We start from the raw sequence: 13,617 nt of genomic DNA, 5'->3' as shown, positions 1-13,617 counted from the left end.
TAGATTTATGGTAATATTTATGGAGGAACTGAGGTAACGATCCTAATTCAATCGCTTGACACTAACAACATCCGCACTTCCTCAATGAGCCCAACAACGGTGGGCGCTATTTTCGATTTTACGAGCCCTCGCAGTGTATCAAACTACTCTCGAACCCGTCCTCGGGTACAATAGCAACGGCATACACCAAGAAGTACACCATGCACGAAATCGGCGCAGGCTACCCTAAAAGCCACCGGCCACCTTTGCTCGGCGAAGAATTACGCGTAGAAGAGAGCGGCAGCATACTCATCCTAGTCTATACCTATAGCACCACGGCTGGCTTCTGAGCAACCATTCACAAAGAAGTGGCTATGGCGCTCAATTGTGACCTTGGTTGGGGTTGGACAAATTGATGATCCTTGTGGTGGTTGATGACGCTGCGTGTGGACTTTGCATCGGTGAATTGCATACTTACGTTGTTAACGGCTTAACTCGGTGCCCATCTCCAATCGGTATTGGGTGGAGCCGAGCGGTGCGTATGTTGCTGGTCAGTCGTACTCTTTCCGTAATAGACCTATGCTTCGGAGTCATTCTGCCTTTGCGGCTTTGAGCTTCGTGAGGACGTTGTATTGCTATTTGCATTTTGTATTGGCAACAGCGTCTTTGGTCTTGCACATTATCTGGGATGTATGATCTATCGATGTCAAGTTCAACTCGACGCCCTCGGCCCCCGATTGGTGCACCAGGAAGGGCCACCGTTGAGTCACCTCATGAGATTGACACCGTGATGCCGGAGTCCAGTCATGCGAGTTCCCAGAGGTACCTTTTTCGGCCCATCGCGCCGGCGCGGGAGGTGTCAGCCAAATTGTGTTACACGGCCAATCGCACACCGGCAACTACTACGGCATGAGCTGGCCGGGCTACACTCCGATTTATGTTTTCTCTGATGCCTCTGACAAACAGCGTGGAACTATGACTTCAGCGACCGGCGGAACTGTATGCAATATTTCAACAGGTCTCGCATCGACGTTGCTCTCTATATCGTGATATCAGCCACAAAATCAGACTTCATACTGTACGCTTCAGATGATTTGGTCGATGGTGGCAAGATAACTTATTTGTGAGCTCTGGAGGGGTTGAAATGGCGGTTTAATCTCCGCTTAGGTTACTCTTACACCTGCCTGCCCGTAGATGGCTTTGCACTTCTCGAGACAAGGTGTAAGGTGGTACCAACAGCAACCTCTGTCTGGTATCAGAAAATACACCTCCGGATTGCAATTCTCAGAGACGAAGATCCGGCATGTAAACTACTAAAAAATGGTACAGATTTACGCACCGTCGCAAAAGTCATTTGGGTGTCGAAGGAATTCAAGAACCAGAAATGTGTCTGCTGGCCAAACCACCACCACCAAACTTCAACCTCTCAGTTTCCAGCTCAACTTCGAACTTCGGTGTGTAAACCAATGCCACTTAGTACAAACGTGGGAGGGTGCACCGAACGCCATGAATTACGCCTTCTTGTCTGCAACACCAAACGTATCAAGTGGCGTCTGTTAATATCACCAGCATCGATATCTCTCAAATCTCGGACCGGGAAGCAAAGCCTCTGTATCTGTGCCCGCTACCAACGCAAAGACACGCATGTGAGTGATCCCCCCCCCCCCCCCCAACACCCCGCCTTTATTTTGACAGATAACCAATTCGTAATCATCGGACTCATCCATGGATAGACACCGAAATTCCCACTAAGATGCATTTTCACCAGGGCTCGGATTATACGAAGGAATTCGGCATTGGCATCACACCGAATCCCGAAGCAAGCGATCAGACAATAAACCCTGAAACGGAGATATTGAACCGTCCGTCGGTGTCGCCAATTACCTGGCTAGCTAACTGGACCCATGTTCTAATGCAGCTACTATTTCCACCACACACCGCAGTTTAATCTTGCTGCTCCCCGTACTAGCTCGCGCAATTTCCCGAAAGGATCAACATGACACAAGCTTCGGCGTGCCCAGGTGCATTACGTCTGCGGTATCCTCGGTCAGATCTAGAATATCAATGAGATGGCGCTGCGTTGTATCCTAGCGTCGACGCCACCCTGCGGTAGTGATAATGTGCTTAGCGGCGAAGTGAAGGTATCAGCCTCGCGAAAGGCGAGTGTTAAATAAAATAGGGTGATCCACCTATTAAACCCTAATAAGGCATAATAACTGCCCTCTTCATACGGAGTAAACCCGCCCAGAATAGATCCACCACGCACAATTAGCCTAAATCCGGGGAATTTCGCACCCACAAACGCCGAGGCGGTACCCCGTACACCGAAGCTGGACAGGCCCAAAAGTCGGTCTAAGCGAGAAAGTCATGTGTCGTTGCCCTGCATGTCCGAGCTCACAGGGCTTGTCCAGGTGGCCAACATGACTACCAAGCACGCCATTTACTACCTCGGTACCTAAACAGCGCTAAAGTGAACCCCAGTCAAACAAGGGTTGGCCCTAAGACTCAGACAAAGGGAATGCCTGCGGTTGCGTGGATCGCAAGTCAGCCTGACAGAATAAATTGCGTGCGAGCTAACAACCGGGGGCGGATGAGAGGCTCAGTTCTTTGATGTGTCTCGGAAGGATTCCAGGGCTCCATTGACTGAAATCAGTTAAAGGGAAGCAAAGCTGACCGATTACTATAATCTAGGCTTCGAACGTTTCCCTCCATTCGGAATTCAAAGTCCCCAAAAAGCTAAGAGGCGGGCATTGTGGAGCTGTGGGAGGAGGAGTCCGAGCTGACGGGTGAAAAGATGGAAGCGACTTGCGATAACCAATCCTGACATTCCCAAATAAGAAAACACATGGCTTGGAGAGCTAAGGCGAAACCGTGCTAATCGAAAAGGAGCTTAGGGCAAGGAAAGATCACGGGCTAGGATAAAGATATGTACCCGAGATGTGTCCACCTGGGAATGCATAAGTGCAACAGGGGTGCAAGAGCGTCTTTCCCGATCGGGAAAAAGCATCGCTCGTCGACTGAAACTTATTTCGGATAGACTTGGCCGGGTCCATCCCGCTAATCCTGAAGTGGCTCTAGCGTGGACTCTTCTATAGGGGCTGGTGGGGCTGGTGGGGGTTGTCCTCAATAACTGGAGTGCTTCTTCGTTTAGTTTTCTGGATTGGAATGTTCCTAGTGGATCTAGCTTGTGCTTATACTCTCCTAGGATAGAGTGCCGCGCATCTTTGGCATTAGTTCTGTTCGAATTAGGTAGGTATTTTCATCTGCCGCATTAAAAACATCCGAGTTACCGCTCTGCTTTATTAATACGGTTTGGAATACGAGAATATCGGAAGTTTGGGGTTTGGATTCACAATAAGGATTCATCCTCATGAATATTTAAGGAGCAGCTTCAATGGACTTTGGAAGCATGAAGTAGAGCTTTGATCCATGGAAAGACAGAAAACATGCCACATCATTGGAGTTACCTAGGTACATATCGCGAACTCGGCGGCCCCGCTGGGTGGGTACTGGATTATGTCATTTGAAGCACGAGCCATCCTGCATTTACCGATTTGGGACACAACGCCACTCTTACCTCTTTGGTGCTGTGAATGCCGATTCAATGAAAATGGACATATCAAAATATTAACACCCCCGCTTGGGCCTATGACTGAGATGACTTTTTCATGATATCAATCCTTCTTCTCCTTCGGGTGATATCTGGAGGGAATGATTTCAAGTTCACTGCAACCCCCGAATCAAATAAACATTCTGTCTCTCCACCTCTACAATGCAATGCGAAACACCTTCCTGGTCAAATAAGCGACGCCAGGCGTCTATGCAAAGTGATCGGCGCGTTAGAGTATGAAACCCCCTACTTAGGGCTTCTGGACCCTACCAATTTCAGAGCTTTCCTTCCATTGATAGTGTGGAGGGTTCAGTCCCATTCGCACCTTCCACTTGGATCCTACCATCTTCACACATGTCCACTAACGCAACCAGTACAAGGAGCAGAGTTCAACCTGTGTACATTGCCTGGATTGCAATATGCTCAGCCAGTATCCGCCTCGGCCCCGATTGACCCGGCTAGACAACAAGCACAACAAGCACGGCTCTTTCATCCCCTCAATCAGCACTTCGCCATCATCTCCAACCGCCATGACAGAGTCCTCGCCCTCGCAGTCAAATCCCCAACCCCGACAAGAGCACCCACCAACATGCCTCTCAACCCACATCGAAGAAACCCTCCACCTGAAAGACCTCGAATTGATGATGCACTGGTGCACAGAAACCTACAAATCCATGGCAGGGGACCCTACCTCCGAGCGTATATGGCAAACAACCATCCCCCAACTCTCCCTCCGCCACCCAGCCCTTCGCCAAGGCATCCTAGCCCTCTCAGCGCTGCACCTCGCCTCAACAAGCACATCTTCCGGACGCTGGCGATATCTTGAAACAGCACGCTCGTACCAAGCACAAGCCCTAGCAGGCCTCCGCATCGAGAGTGACGAAGACGCACCGGAAGCAGAAAGCCAAGCGACCTTCGCGCTGTGTTGCATAATGATCGTATTCACCTTCGGCTTCTGCCAAATCGACAGCGAAACCAACTCAGACGAAGAGCAGCCCGACGTGCTGGACGAGTTCTTCGAGGTATTCCAACTCACCCGCTGGCTAGTCAGCATCCTAGTGACCTCGACGGAACGCATCATAGCGAGCGAGCTGAACCCGCTCCTCCACCCCGAAGACCCGCCCCCAACAATGCCGGACATGTGGCGGCTGGTGGTTCTCTCGCTCCAGCGACAGAATGACATAGAGGCTATGCGGGACCCGACGCACCTGACGGATCTGTACGACTCGGCTATTGAACATCTCAGCCACTCCCTCGAACAGCTGATGAAGGGCGGCGAGCCGAAGGTGTTTGCGTTTTCATGGAGTTTCCGTATCCCTGCGGAGTTTTTGGAACTGCTCGAGGCGCGCCGGCCCTTTGCGCTTGTTGTTCTGGCACATTATGCGGTTATTCTGCACCATCTTAGGGATTCATGGTGGATGGGCGATTGGGGGAATATGATTCTGCAGGAGATTGGGGAAATTCTTGACCCGGAGTGGCAAGATCTTATTAACTGGCCGATTGATGCGACGGGGTGTTTCCTTCCGAGGACTCAGGCGCGAGTGCGAGTGGTATCTCCGCTTGTCTGTTGATGGCGAGTTTGCATTTTTATTTGCTTGCCTTTTCCAGTTGCTTCGGCGTGAGCGATGCATCTAATGAGACATGAAGCGTGTAATTAGCATAGACATTGGATTGTACATAACATAGTTTCTTCAATTGAGACAAGGATCACTTGTCATGGGAGTATATCATTTCTCCGTGTTTAGGAAACAATTCCAGGAAACACAGATGATTGCAATACACATCCAAGCGTATGTCAATAAAAAAGACAACCCACGCCCAAATGTATCCTAAGCGCCGTTCCTTTCCCATATTCCATAATAGGTATGAAGCAATTCCTGAATATGTGAAGCTGGGAATGCCAATCGGAGAACCCCCAAAGATAAAAGAAAAACAAATACCACCAACCCAAAGTCCGACCAATAGCTGGGAAGGGAAAGAGGACCCTCGCATCGAAGCAGCACTGCCCGCAGTGATATCTGATTCGTCTCTGCTCGGACAATCACTTTTCCAGATCGACACTGCAGCCGAAGAAAAGCAAAATATCCTCAGCCAATTGCAGACGGAAAATCAGCCTTCATCGAGCCCTCTCATCGAGAACAAATCAATCGCAACCCCAACTCCACACCCAACAACCCCCCTAAGAAGAAGAAGGCGACTCCTTCCGCAACTCCTGCCTCTCCTGTTCAATCTCCTTCACACGATCCTTCGACTGCGTGCGCACACGAATAAGCTCCGCCTCCTGCTCATGGATCTTCTTCTCGCGCTCTTCCTCTTCAGGCGTAGGGATGTAAGCGTTCGCCGCGCCACCTGTGGGAAATAGCACACCCGTTAGCGGCCGCTTCAATAACGTCGCGAACATGCCAATTCCATTCGCGCAGTCATGGCCAGAACATACCTCGACCTGTGTGGTGGGGGATCTGCTGGGCGCGCAGGGGCGGTGACTCGACGTCTTGCGACTCGCGCGCAATCTGTGGTCGCTCGGGGTCGTTGTGCATCATATTTCCTGAGCCGCCGCGGCCGGTTGTGTAGACTTCTTGTTTGATTGTTGGTGTGACGAGGTCTTTGGGCGTGGGCGCGCTGTGTTGCCGGGTTATGTTGCCTGTATAGTTAGTGGATTGTGGCGCTTGAGAGACAGGGGCGCTATTTACCTGCGCCTCCGCGGCCGTAGGAGATGTTTCTTGACATTGTGTAGACGGTGAAAGGTGAAGATTGGAGAGTTGGGGAAACTCGGTTTGGAGTCGGAAAAGGAAGCTGTGGTGGGGAGAAATTCGCAAATTCGCCAAATGACGACAGACTTTTTTTGTCTTGGCCAATGTAACTATGCCAGTATATAACTAGTTATATAACTATATAATCTTATCTCTACTCAAACATATATCATGTCTATCTTCTATCTCATATCTCAAGGGTTTATTCAATGTTCTTATGATCAAGTCCAGATACTCCTAACCACGATGGAGCAAGGGATTAAGGGAGTACCCCACCTTTTTACCTATGCACATAGGTAGAGACGGACTGATCATATAGATCGGTTAGGGAATACAAAAGGAGCGGTTGAATATATCATGGAAAAGCGCTTGCGAGGTGGATTTGCCTACCATCAATCTGCTCGATATAGGAATCTGGATGCAGAAATCGAGAGCGACTAAGTTCTTTAGTTGCCTTCAGACCCGGCAACAATAGGTCGTGTATATTGTAATAGCCCTAACGGTTTCGACCTTGCCCGGATATATCCTGAACAAATAAGTCTCGTTCTCCTGTTTTGTTAGCCATGTCTGGATGATGCGCTACGTGTCTGCTCTATGTAGCCATCAACTTTTATCTGTCCAACGTCCCGGTTTGATTCTCATTGACACGTTTCAGAACGCCAACCCTAATTTAGGGACCCAGATGTGGATGTATAGTATGCAGGACCTGACATTTTGGCTCCTACTAAAGGAAGACTAGTGTCCTCAGCTGATTGCAGTCTGATAATACTTACTGTCTTTAGTATATAAATGGACTACACTCTATCGGTGTCTCGACATTTCAGTCCAGACTATATTTAGTTGGTTTTTGCTGCTTACTATTAATCTCTACTGATTCCTTTCTGTCATGTTACATTGAGAGGATAAGAAGAGGCTCAAACTATGTACTCCGTATAGAGATTATATTATACTTCTTTATAGTGTTCATTTCCTTTGCTTTTTATAAAGAATTCCTTTTTGTCCTCCTATCGAGTCTGCGGTCACATCCGCCAGAAGCCTGATCGACCATTCCCTTCCATAACAGTCAATTTCACTTAAGTGAATATGGACCCTTCTCGTATTGAAGATGATATTGCCAACCCCAAGGTACTTGTCCTTGTATCCCACATTCCCAGCCCTTGCGTTGTTTGGCTTCTGCGACGAACCGTATTCGACAAAAGCCAACGTTGATCATTCTGCAAGAAACATAAAAATAGAAAAAAACGCCAAGACTCGCAGTTTCGCCGTTGCTCAAACATTGGAGGCTCGTACATCCAAGCCACTGTAGATCGATGCAGATCCTTAATAGCGTCCAATCACCTCTATTATCTCCCCGTGTGGGCGGATATAGTTGACCACCCCAGATCTTAGTGGTTGCCTATTCTGGTTACAAGTTACGACCCGCCCTAGCTCACTAATCTGCATAATGGTGATATCTCCACCAGCTCGATCCAAAGGGCGGAGATGCCTCTGAGACACTCTATGTAGTCGAGTCGAACTGCAACGATGTCCCGTCGTATACCCGAACACGAAGGCAGTTGTCCGATCGACATCGTATATTTGGTGAATTCTGCCGATCAATACTTTTTACTACAAAGAGTGAGGCAGGAGAAGGGTAATACTTACTTAAGAACACGAGGAAGGCATTTGACCCTGGCCGCTATACCCCTTCGCACACGAGGTCTTCCCTAACAATAAATGTACATGTCCGATCGACATCGTATATTTCGCGACTCCTGCCGATCTATACTTTCCACTGTAACGGCTAAGACAGTAGAGGAATGATAGGTATTCGTGAACACGAGAAGACCTCGAGAGGATGAGGACCTTCTCTAAAAATAGGACACTTCTTATGATGAAGATATTGTAAATCTCGAGCATAAATAGCCTCCTCTTACCCGCTGTTCTCTGGTCTTTCCATTAACAATCAATCCAATTCCAATCCAAATCTACTTTAACTCAACTTTTCAAGACCTCCGTCTTCCAACCCAAACCATCAAAATGCAGTTCTCTACCGTCTTCCTCGGCGCCGTTACCCTCTTCGGCTCTATTGCCTTCGCTTCTCCCTCCGGAGAGATCCATGCCCGTCTCTCTTGCCAGGTCGGCGACTACTTTGGTGGTGGTGATGCCGCTTGCAGCGCTTCTGTATGTCTTCTTTAGCTTGGCAAACCACATGGTATCTTCATCTCTGACATTCTTATAGTGCATTGCCCAGGATCAGGGCTTCCACGGTGGCCACTGCAACGACGAGAGGTGAGCGCGCTTCCCTTCTAGGGTGGCAGACTGAATTGGTTTACTAATTGGTTTTAGCGTCTGCGTTTGCAACTACTAAGATATTGCCGTCTCTTGGAGAGCCGGAGCCCTGATTTCGGGCCATCTGTTTGGATAGTCTGAAGGCAGAGGAACTTTCCGCGCGGACTTGTTTCCTAGGTAGTTTAACTTCTTTACTCTTTAAGAGTCCAATTATACATTCGTTTTCTCTCACCACATTCCTTCCAGCATGACAATAGTAATAGTCAACTGGTACGACGTACTCCGAGACGAAACCCATCTGCGGTAACTGATTTATGCCGCGAATATCAAGCCTAGCTCTAGAATCTAGTTGATTATTAGGGATATATAAAGAACTCCTAATATCTTGTCATAGTAACGAAGAGTGACCTTTAAACTAAAATAAGGAACCCTCCACAATTTGATATAGGGGATCTACAGGCTACTGGTTACATATATGTAGGAAAGGAAACGGGAGATTTATAGCGAACTAGATATGAACTGGGGGAAGTAGGCGCTGATTCAACAAGTTTTAATAGATCCCAGAGTTCTTTAATTGGGAAAATATGAGGCGCATGAGACAGAGGTTCGAAAGGAGTCTTATCATATTGTCACTCCCGGGAAGGACCGTCGATTAACAATGTCCCTGGTGGCCCACAATACTGTCCTCGACTTCCAAGTTTAACCCTCTTTGCTCCTAACTCGTCCTGTAGTGGGCAGTGCCCAAGCTAGAAACGTGTGCGATCCAGCTAGTATCTCGCACCGATGGGGTAAACTAAGCTTTCCTGAGGATTCGTATAAGATGACAAGATTGTGGAACCAACAAGTCTATAGCCCATGAATGCCCTACCCAAGATATCCGCCAAACCTGCTCTGGAGTTGGGTGCCTGAGACCAAGGTAACACATGGTCTATGGTTTGGATCATGCTAAGCTGGAGACACGTTATTCAGTGACAGCTTCCATAACACATACAAGGTCTGGCCACTTACCTACGAACGCCAGCAGTCCGGTCCACAGTTGCAATAGCCCTTGTTTTTGAAGCAAACTCCGTATTTGCTGGGACAGCATTTCGCCGGACTCGGGTCCGATACGCTGCATGGAATTCCCTCGTTACAATCTCTCGCGGCCGCTAGCGCAGAGAGAGAAAGGACAAGTGCGATGGAGAGAGAAGTAAACTTCATGATTGAGCTAGGATGAAGAGGTTGGGTGAATTATTTGCCTAGGGTGTGAAGAAGTGGTGATCCCGCTACAAAAGCCCTACTTTTATATATCGCTATCAAGTATATTGCTTGTTCCTAGGTCAGGCGCCTGAACTCAAAGAAGGAAGGATTTGCCCATTGGACGCCTGATTGACGTTAAATATTCCTGATATGATTTTTCTTTGATGTGATTTTTCTGAGTGCATTGCATATATGTACGTACACGCAGGTGATTGACTGAATGGGCCAATGGCCTGGTTTCCGAGTGCCGTACAACCTATTCATAGGGAGTTGCATATTCTTGGGCAAACAGCCCTGTAAGGCCCCTAGGTGGAGCGGATGCAGGGTGGGCTAAAGAGCTCTGCTACTGGTGAGTTCTCCTTCCCCACGATTAATTTCTTGTTTGTGAGATGATGATCACAATCCTCTCTAGTGGCTTACTATGTCGCCGAGGAATACAGCCAGCCCTCTGCCTTTATAGGAGGGTCATATGTATGAGCAAGTCACTGTCGACAGTGCTTGAGCTGGGGGTATTGGGGGCCATCCTGTCTAGTTGATTATATAGAATCCGAACCATGTGGCTTGGGACGAGTTTTGAGCACAGAACATGCAGAAAATTTGTGAAAAAAGCTCTAGGATGTAACAACCTAGGTACATGTAGTTACTGTACATAAGCAAAGAACAGAATGGGAGGAACCGATTAGCGACAACGTTGCCCTCATCAGGCCAATAATCGTGATGATTTCTCTTTCTATCAACTACTAGATATTTACCCCTAAAAATACTTGAGGTAGCAGGCCTCAACTGGGTATAGATAGCTCATTGTGTTTGGAAGGACTCTTTGTCTTCATTCTCCATTTCTCCTGTACTCTTGGCTCATATAGTCATCATCTACTTCAAGTAATTCGAAGTGCAACTTATTCCCTAACATATCAGATCGCGATGATGTCGGTCGTCCTTCTCGGGCCCCGGGGGGCCGCTCCGCTTACATAACACGGCTCCACCTCTAAGGCTCCGATTCTCACTTCACCTCTGCAAGACTTAGAATCTGCAATTAAACCAATTCCAGTTCCTCTCCAAAATGAACGCCAATCCCATCAGCATGTCCATCCGCACAACCATGTCCCTTGGCCGACTAAACCCCGCCGCGCCCTCGCTCGCCGGCGCCCTCCGTCCCATCCACCAGGCCACGCCCCAGATGGCATCTAAGCAGCTCACACGCCTTAGCTCCACGACAGCTCGCCCGGCCACCGCAACACTGAACCTAGACTCTCGGCCACACGCCAAGGCTGCGTCGCCATCAGCCATCGCTGTGCGCGCAAACTCGACCTCCGCACCTGCCAATGAAGTCAAGCTCGACTGGGACTCCTTCTTCAAGCTCCGTGCTTCCCGCCGCCGATACTCCCTCGCCTCCTCAATTGTCAGCTCGGCTGTCAGCACCACCGTCGGTGTGCAGGTTCTGTCCGGTCAGGACCTTGAACATCTCGGCGCGACGGTTATGGGTCTCGATCCGTTTGTTGTCCTGGGATTGGCGACCGCCGCATGCGGTGCTGTCGGATGGCTTCTTGGACCGGCTCTTGGAAATGGCGTTTGGGGACTTGTGTACAGGAAGTATAAGCCCTCTGTCAATACTGTGAGTGCTCGGGAGAAAAGAATGAGCCGGAGATTTGTGTCTGATCAGTGCTAACGTATTCTGTTTCCGCTGTGTAGAAAGAGAAGGAGTTCTTTGATCGCATTCGCCGGTTCCGTGTTGATCCCTCGACCAACTCCATCTCTAACCCTGTTCCAGATTACTACGGAGAGAAGATTGGCAGCGTGGCCGGCTACCGAAGCTGGCTGAAAGACCAGAGGGCCTACAACCGCAAGCGCCGCAACTTCATTGCGTAATTTTTCTTTCCATTTCTCTCTTTTATATGTTGTGATATTGGAGCATTTCTCTTTTGTTCATGTCCATATGGTTGAAGCTCTTGAAGCTTCTGTTCAAAACCAAATCTGGTGACTTTCTTTTTTTGGCCGGGCCGGTGTTTATTTTGTTACAATATCATTAGCGGTCTTGGTAGCTGGGGCATTGCAATGTATTGGGAATGACCTTTGATAACAGGTCAATTCATAGCTATTCTTCCTAACATTTGTTAAGACTTTCATCCTTCGGTCTTTGCTATCCTCAATCATCATTACTACTTCCAATGTCAAGCTTTCAATTTACAGCTTCGAAGGCCCCTTTGCTTTAGGATTCCGACCAGTATCAACCTCCGTCCACCACGGCACACTCGGCGGCGGGTTATCGTCGAGGTTAGCCTTAAAGTTGGGCTTTCGCTTCTCGAAGAACGCCGCAACGCCCTCCTTCTGGTCTCTGTCAGATAGTAAGCATATGCAATCGCCCTCTTCGTGTAGATTTCACTGACTCCGATCCAAACATATGGTTAATGACTCGCGACTCGATGAGATGAGCAGCCTCTGCCGAACCAGTATCGCGCCACATAAGGGCGCGATTGAGATACGACGAAGCCGGGCTCACATTTTCGGCAATCTCAGTAGCCAGTTCAAGAGCGCGCGGCAGGACCTGCGATGCGTCCGGGAGGATCTCATTGAAGAGGTCGCCAAAGTGCTTAGATGTAGGCGGGAATACTCCTCCCGTGCTGACGAGGTAGCTGGCGTTTGAGTGGCCAACAAGACGGGGGAGGAAGTACGAGGAGCAAGATTCTAGAACTATACCGCGGCGGCCGAAGACGAAGCCGTATTTTCCCTTTTCGTAGCCAATTCTAGAAAGACAAGGGATATGCACGTTAGCAAGTGTGCTCTACTATATTTTCTGGATGCGATTGACATACCGGATGATCGCTGGAAGAGTCATGGTCATCCCAACTCCAACGGCTGAGCCCTGCATTGCTACAATTGTTGGCTTGCGACATCTGTGAATGGCCAGTGCGACTCGTCCACCACTGGGTCGGGTCTGTTAGCGAGACTGTAGAGTATATATACAGCGAGCTAATGAATGGACGCCTTACCCGTCACGATGGTCCGCCGTCCTGCCTTTGCCACCGCCGAAACCAATCTCAAGGTCTGCACCAGCGCAGAATGTCTTTCCTGCGCCCGTCAAGACGACTACTTTCACACGTTCGTCGACATCGAACATGGGGAAGAGCTTCTCGAAGTCCATGACCATTTGCGGAGTGAACGCATTATGATTAGCGGGACGATTCAGCGTTACGATGACGACGGGGGTGACTGCCGGTGTGCCTGGATGGTAGTGAGAGACGACGACATGGCCGGTTGTTTCGACCTTTTCGTAAGAAGATGGAAGCTCAATGGGGCTGGGATCGAAGATCATGATGGATGTTGGGAAGTATATTGTTTTGATTCATGTAGACATGTGTTTAACTGCACACTCCTATATAATATCTCTCGGTTATATACTTCAACAGTTCAATCATCGTCAACAGCCTTCTTATGCCGGAGCCTCGGCCTCGGCTGGACTGGCTTGGCGTGGAGAAGCCGGGGGATCACCGTCACCCCGCTGTGGAGTTGTACGTTATGACATTTATGCAAGATTGTAGTCCATTCGGTATCTAGTGATCTTAGAATTAGCTACGAAGCTATATATGTATAGGTTAGAACGGATTGTTCTATGCAACTTGGAATTTCGGCCTGTTGAAATGCAAGGCTAGTCATAGAGAGGACTCGATGATTTAGTTTAGAAACAAGCAGAGGATAGTATGTAGTGGAAGACTGGAAGATGGATATTGGAGATAGGCGAGAGGATATAAATAGAGGAAGAGAAGGACGAAC

The 13,617-nt window shown here is 48.8% G+C and overlaps 5 protein-coding genes across 5 annotated transcripts; 3 read left to right on the top strand and 2 right to left on the bottom strand.

Moving 5' to 3' along the window:
* Positions 1–4,008: 4,008 nt before the first annotated feature.
* On the top strand, positions 4,009–5,160 carry N7489_009938 (uncharacterized protein; the record flags this gene model as incomplete). Its single annotated transcript, XM_056715687.1, has 1 exon — positions 4,009–5,160. One exon carries the CDS (start codon positions 4,009–4,011, stop codon positions 5,158–5,160), a length of 1,152 nt encoding a protein of 383 aa, XP_056563309.1.
* Positions 5,161–5,768: 608 nt separating this feature from the next.
* Positions 5,769–6,316, bottom strand: N7489_009937 (DUF3602 domain-containing protein; the record flags this gene model as incomplete). Its single annotated transcript, XM_056715686.1, has 3 exons — positions 5,769–5,938; positions 6,027–6,230; positions 6,280–6,316. 3 exons carry the CDS (start codon positions 6,314–6,316, stop codon positions 5,769–5,771), a joined length of 411 nt encoding a protein of 136 aa, XP_056563308.1.
* A 2,042-nt stretch (positions 6,317–8,358) lies between these two features.
* N7489_009936 (uncharacterized protein) lies at positions 8,359–8,689 on the top strand (the record flags this gene model as incomplete). The annotated part of the gene is made up of 3 exons (XM_056715685.1): positions 8,359–8,502; positions 8,561–8,610; positions 8,668–8,689. 3 exons carry the CDS (start codon positions 8,359–8,361, stop codon positions 8,687–8,689), a joined length of 216 nt encoding a protein of 71 aa, XP_056563307.1.
* A 2,220-nt stretch (positions 8,690–10,909) lies between these two features.
* N7489_009935 (presequence translocated-associated motor subunit PAM17) lies at positions 10,910–11,715 on the top strand (the record flags this gene model as incomplete). The annotated part of the gene is made up of 2 exons (XM_056715684.1): positions 10,910–11,461; positions 11,539–11,715. The coding sequence occupies 2 exons, from the start codon at positions 10,910–10,912 to the stop codon at positions 11,713–11,715; spliced, it is 729 nt and encodes a 242-aa protein (XP_056563306.1).
* A 315-nt stretch (positions 11,716–12,030) lies between these two features.
* Positions 12,031–13,159, bottom strand: N7489_009934 (enoyl-CoA hydratase/isomerase family protein; the record flags this gene model as incomplete). The annotated part of the gene is made up of 4 exons (XM_056715683.1): positions 12,031–12,181; positions 12,234–12,590; positions 12,660–12,770; positions 12,837–13,159. The coding sequence occupies 4 exons, from the start codon at positions 13,157–13,159 to the stop codon at positions 12,031–12,033; spliced, it is 942 nt and encodes a 313-aa protein (XP_056563305.1).
* Positions 13,160–13,617: the final 458 nt, after the last annotated feature.

Source organism: Penicillium chrysogenum (assembly GCF_028827035.1).
Source record: "Penicillium chrysogenum strain IBT 35668 chromosome Unknown utg000005l_segment0_segment0, whole genome shotgun sequence".
Classification (NCBI taxonomy): Eukaryota; Fungi; Ascomycota; class Eurotiomycetes; order Eurotiales; family Aspergillaceae; genus Penicillium; species Penicillium chrysogenum.
The sequence above is the reverse complement of the archived record's forward strand: the minus strand, read 5'-3'. Positions and strand labels throughout refer to the sequence as shown.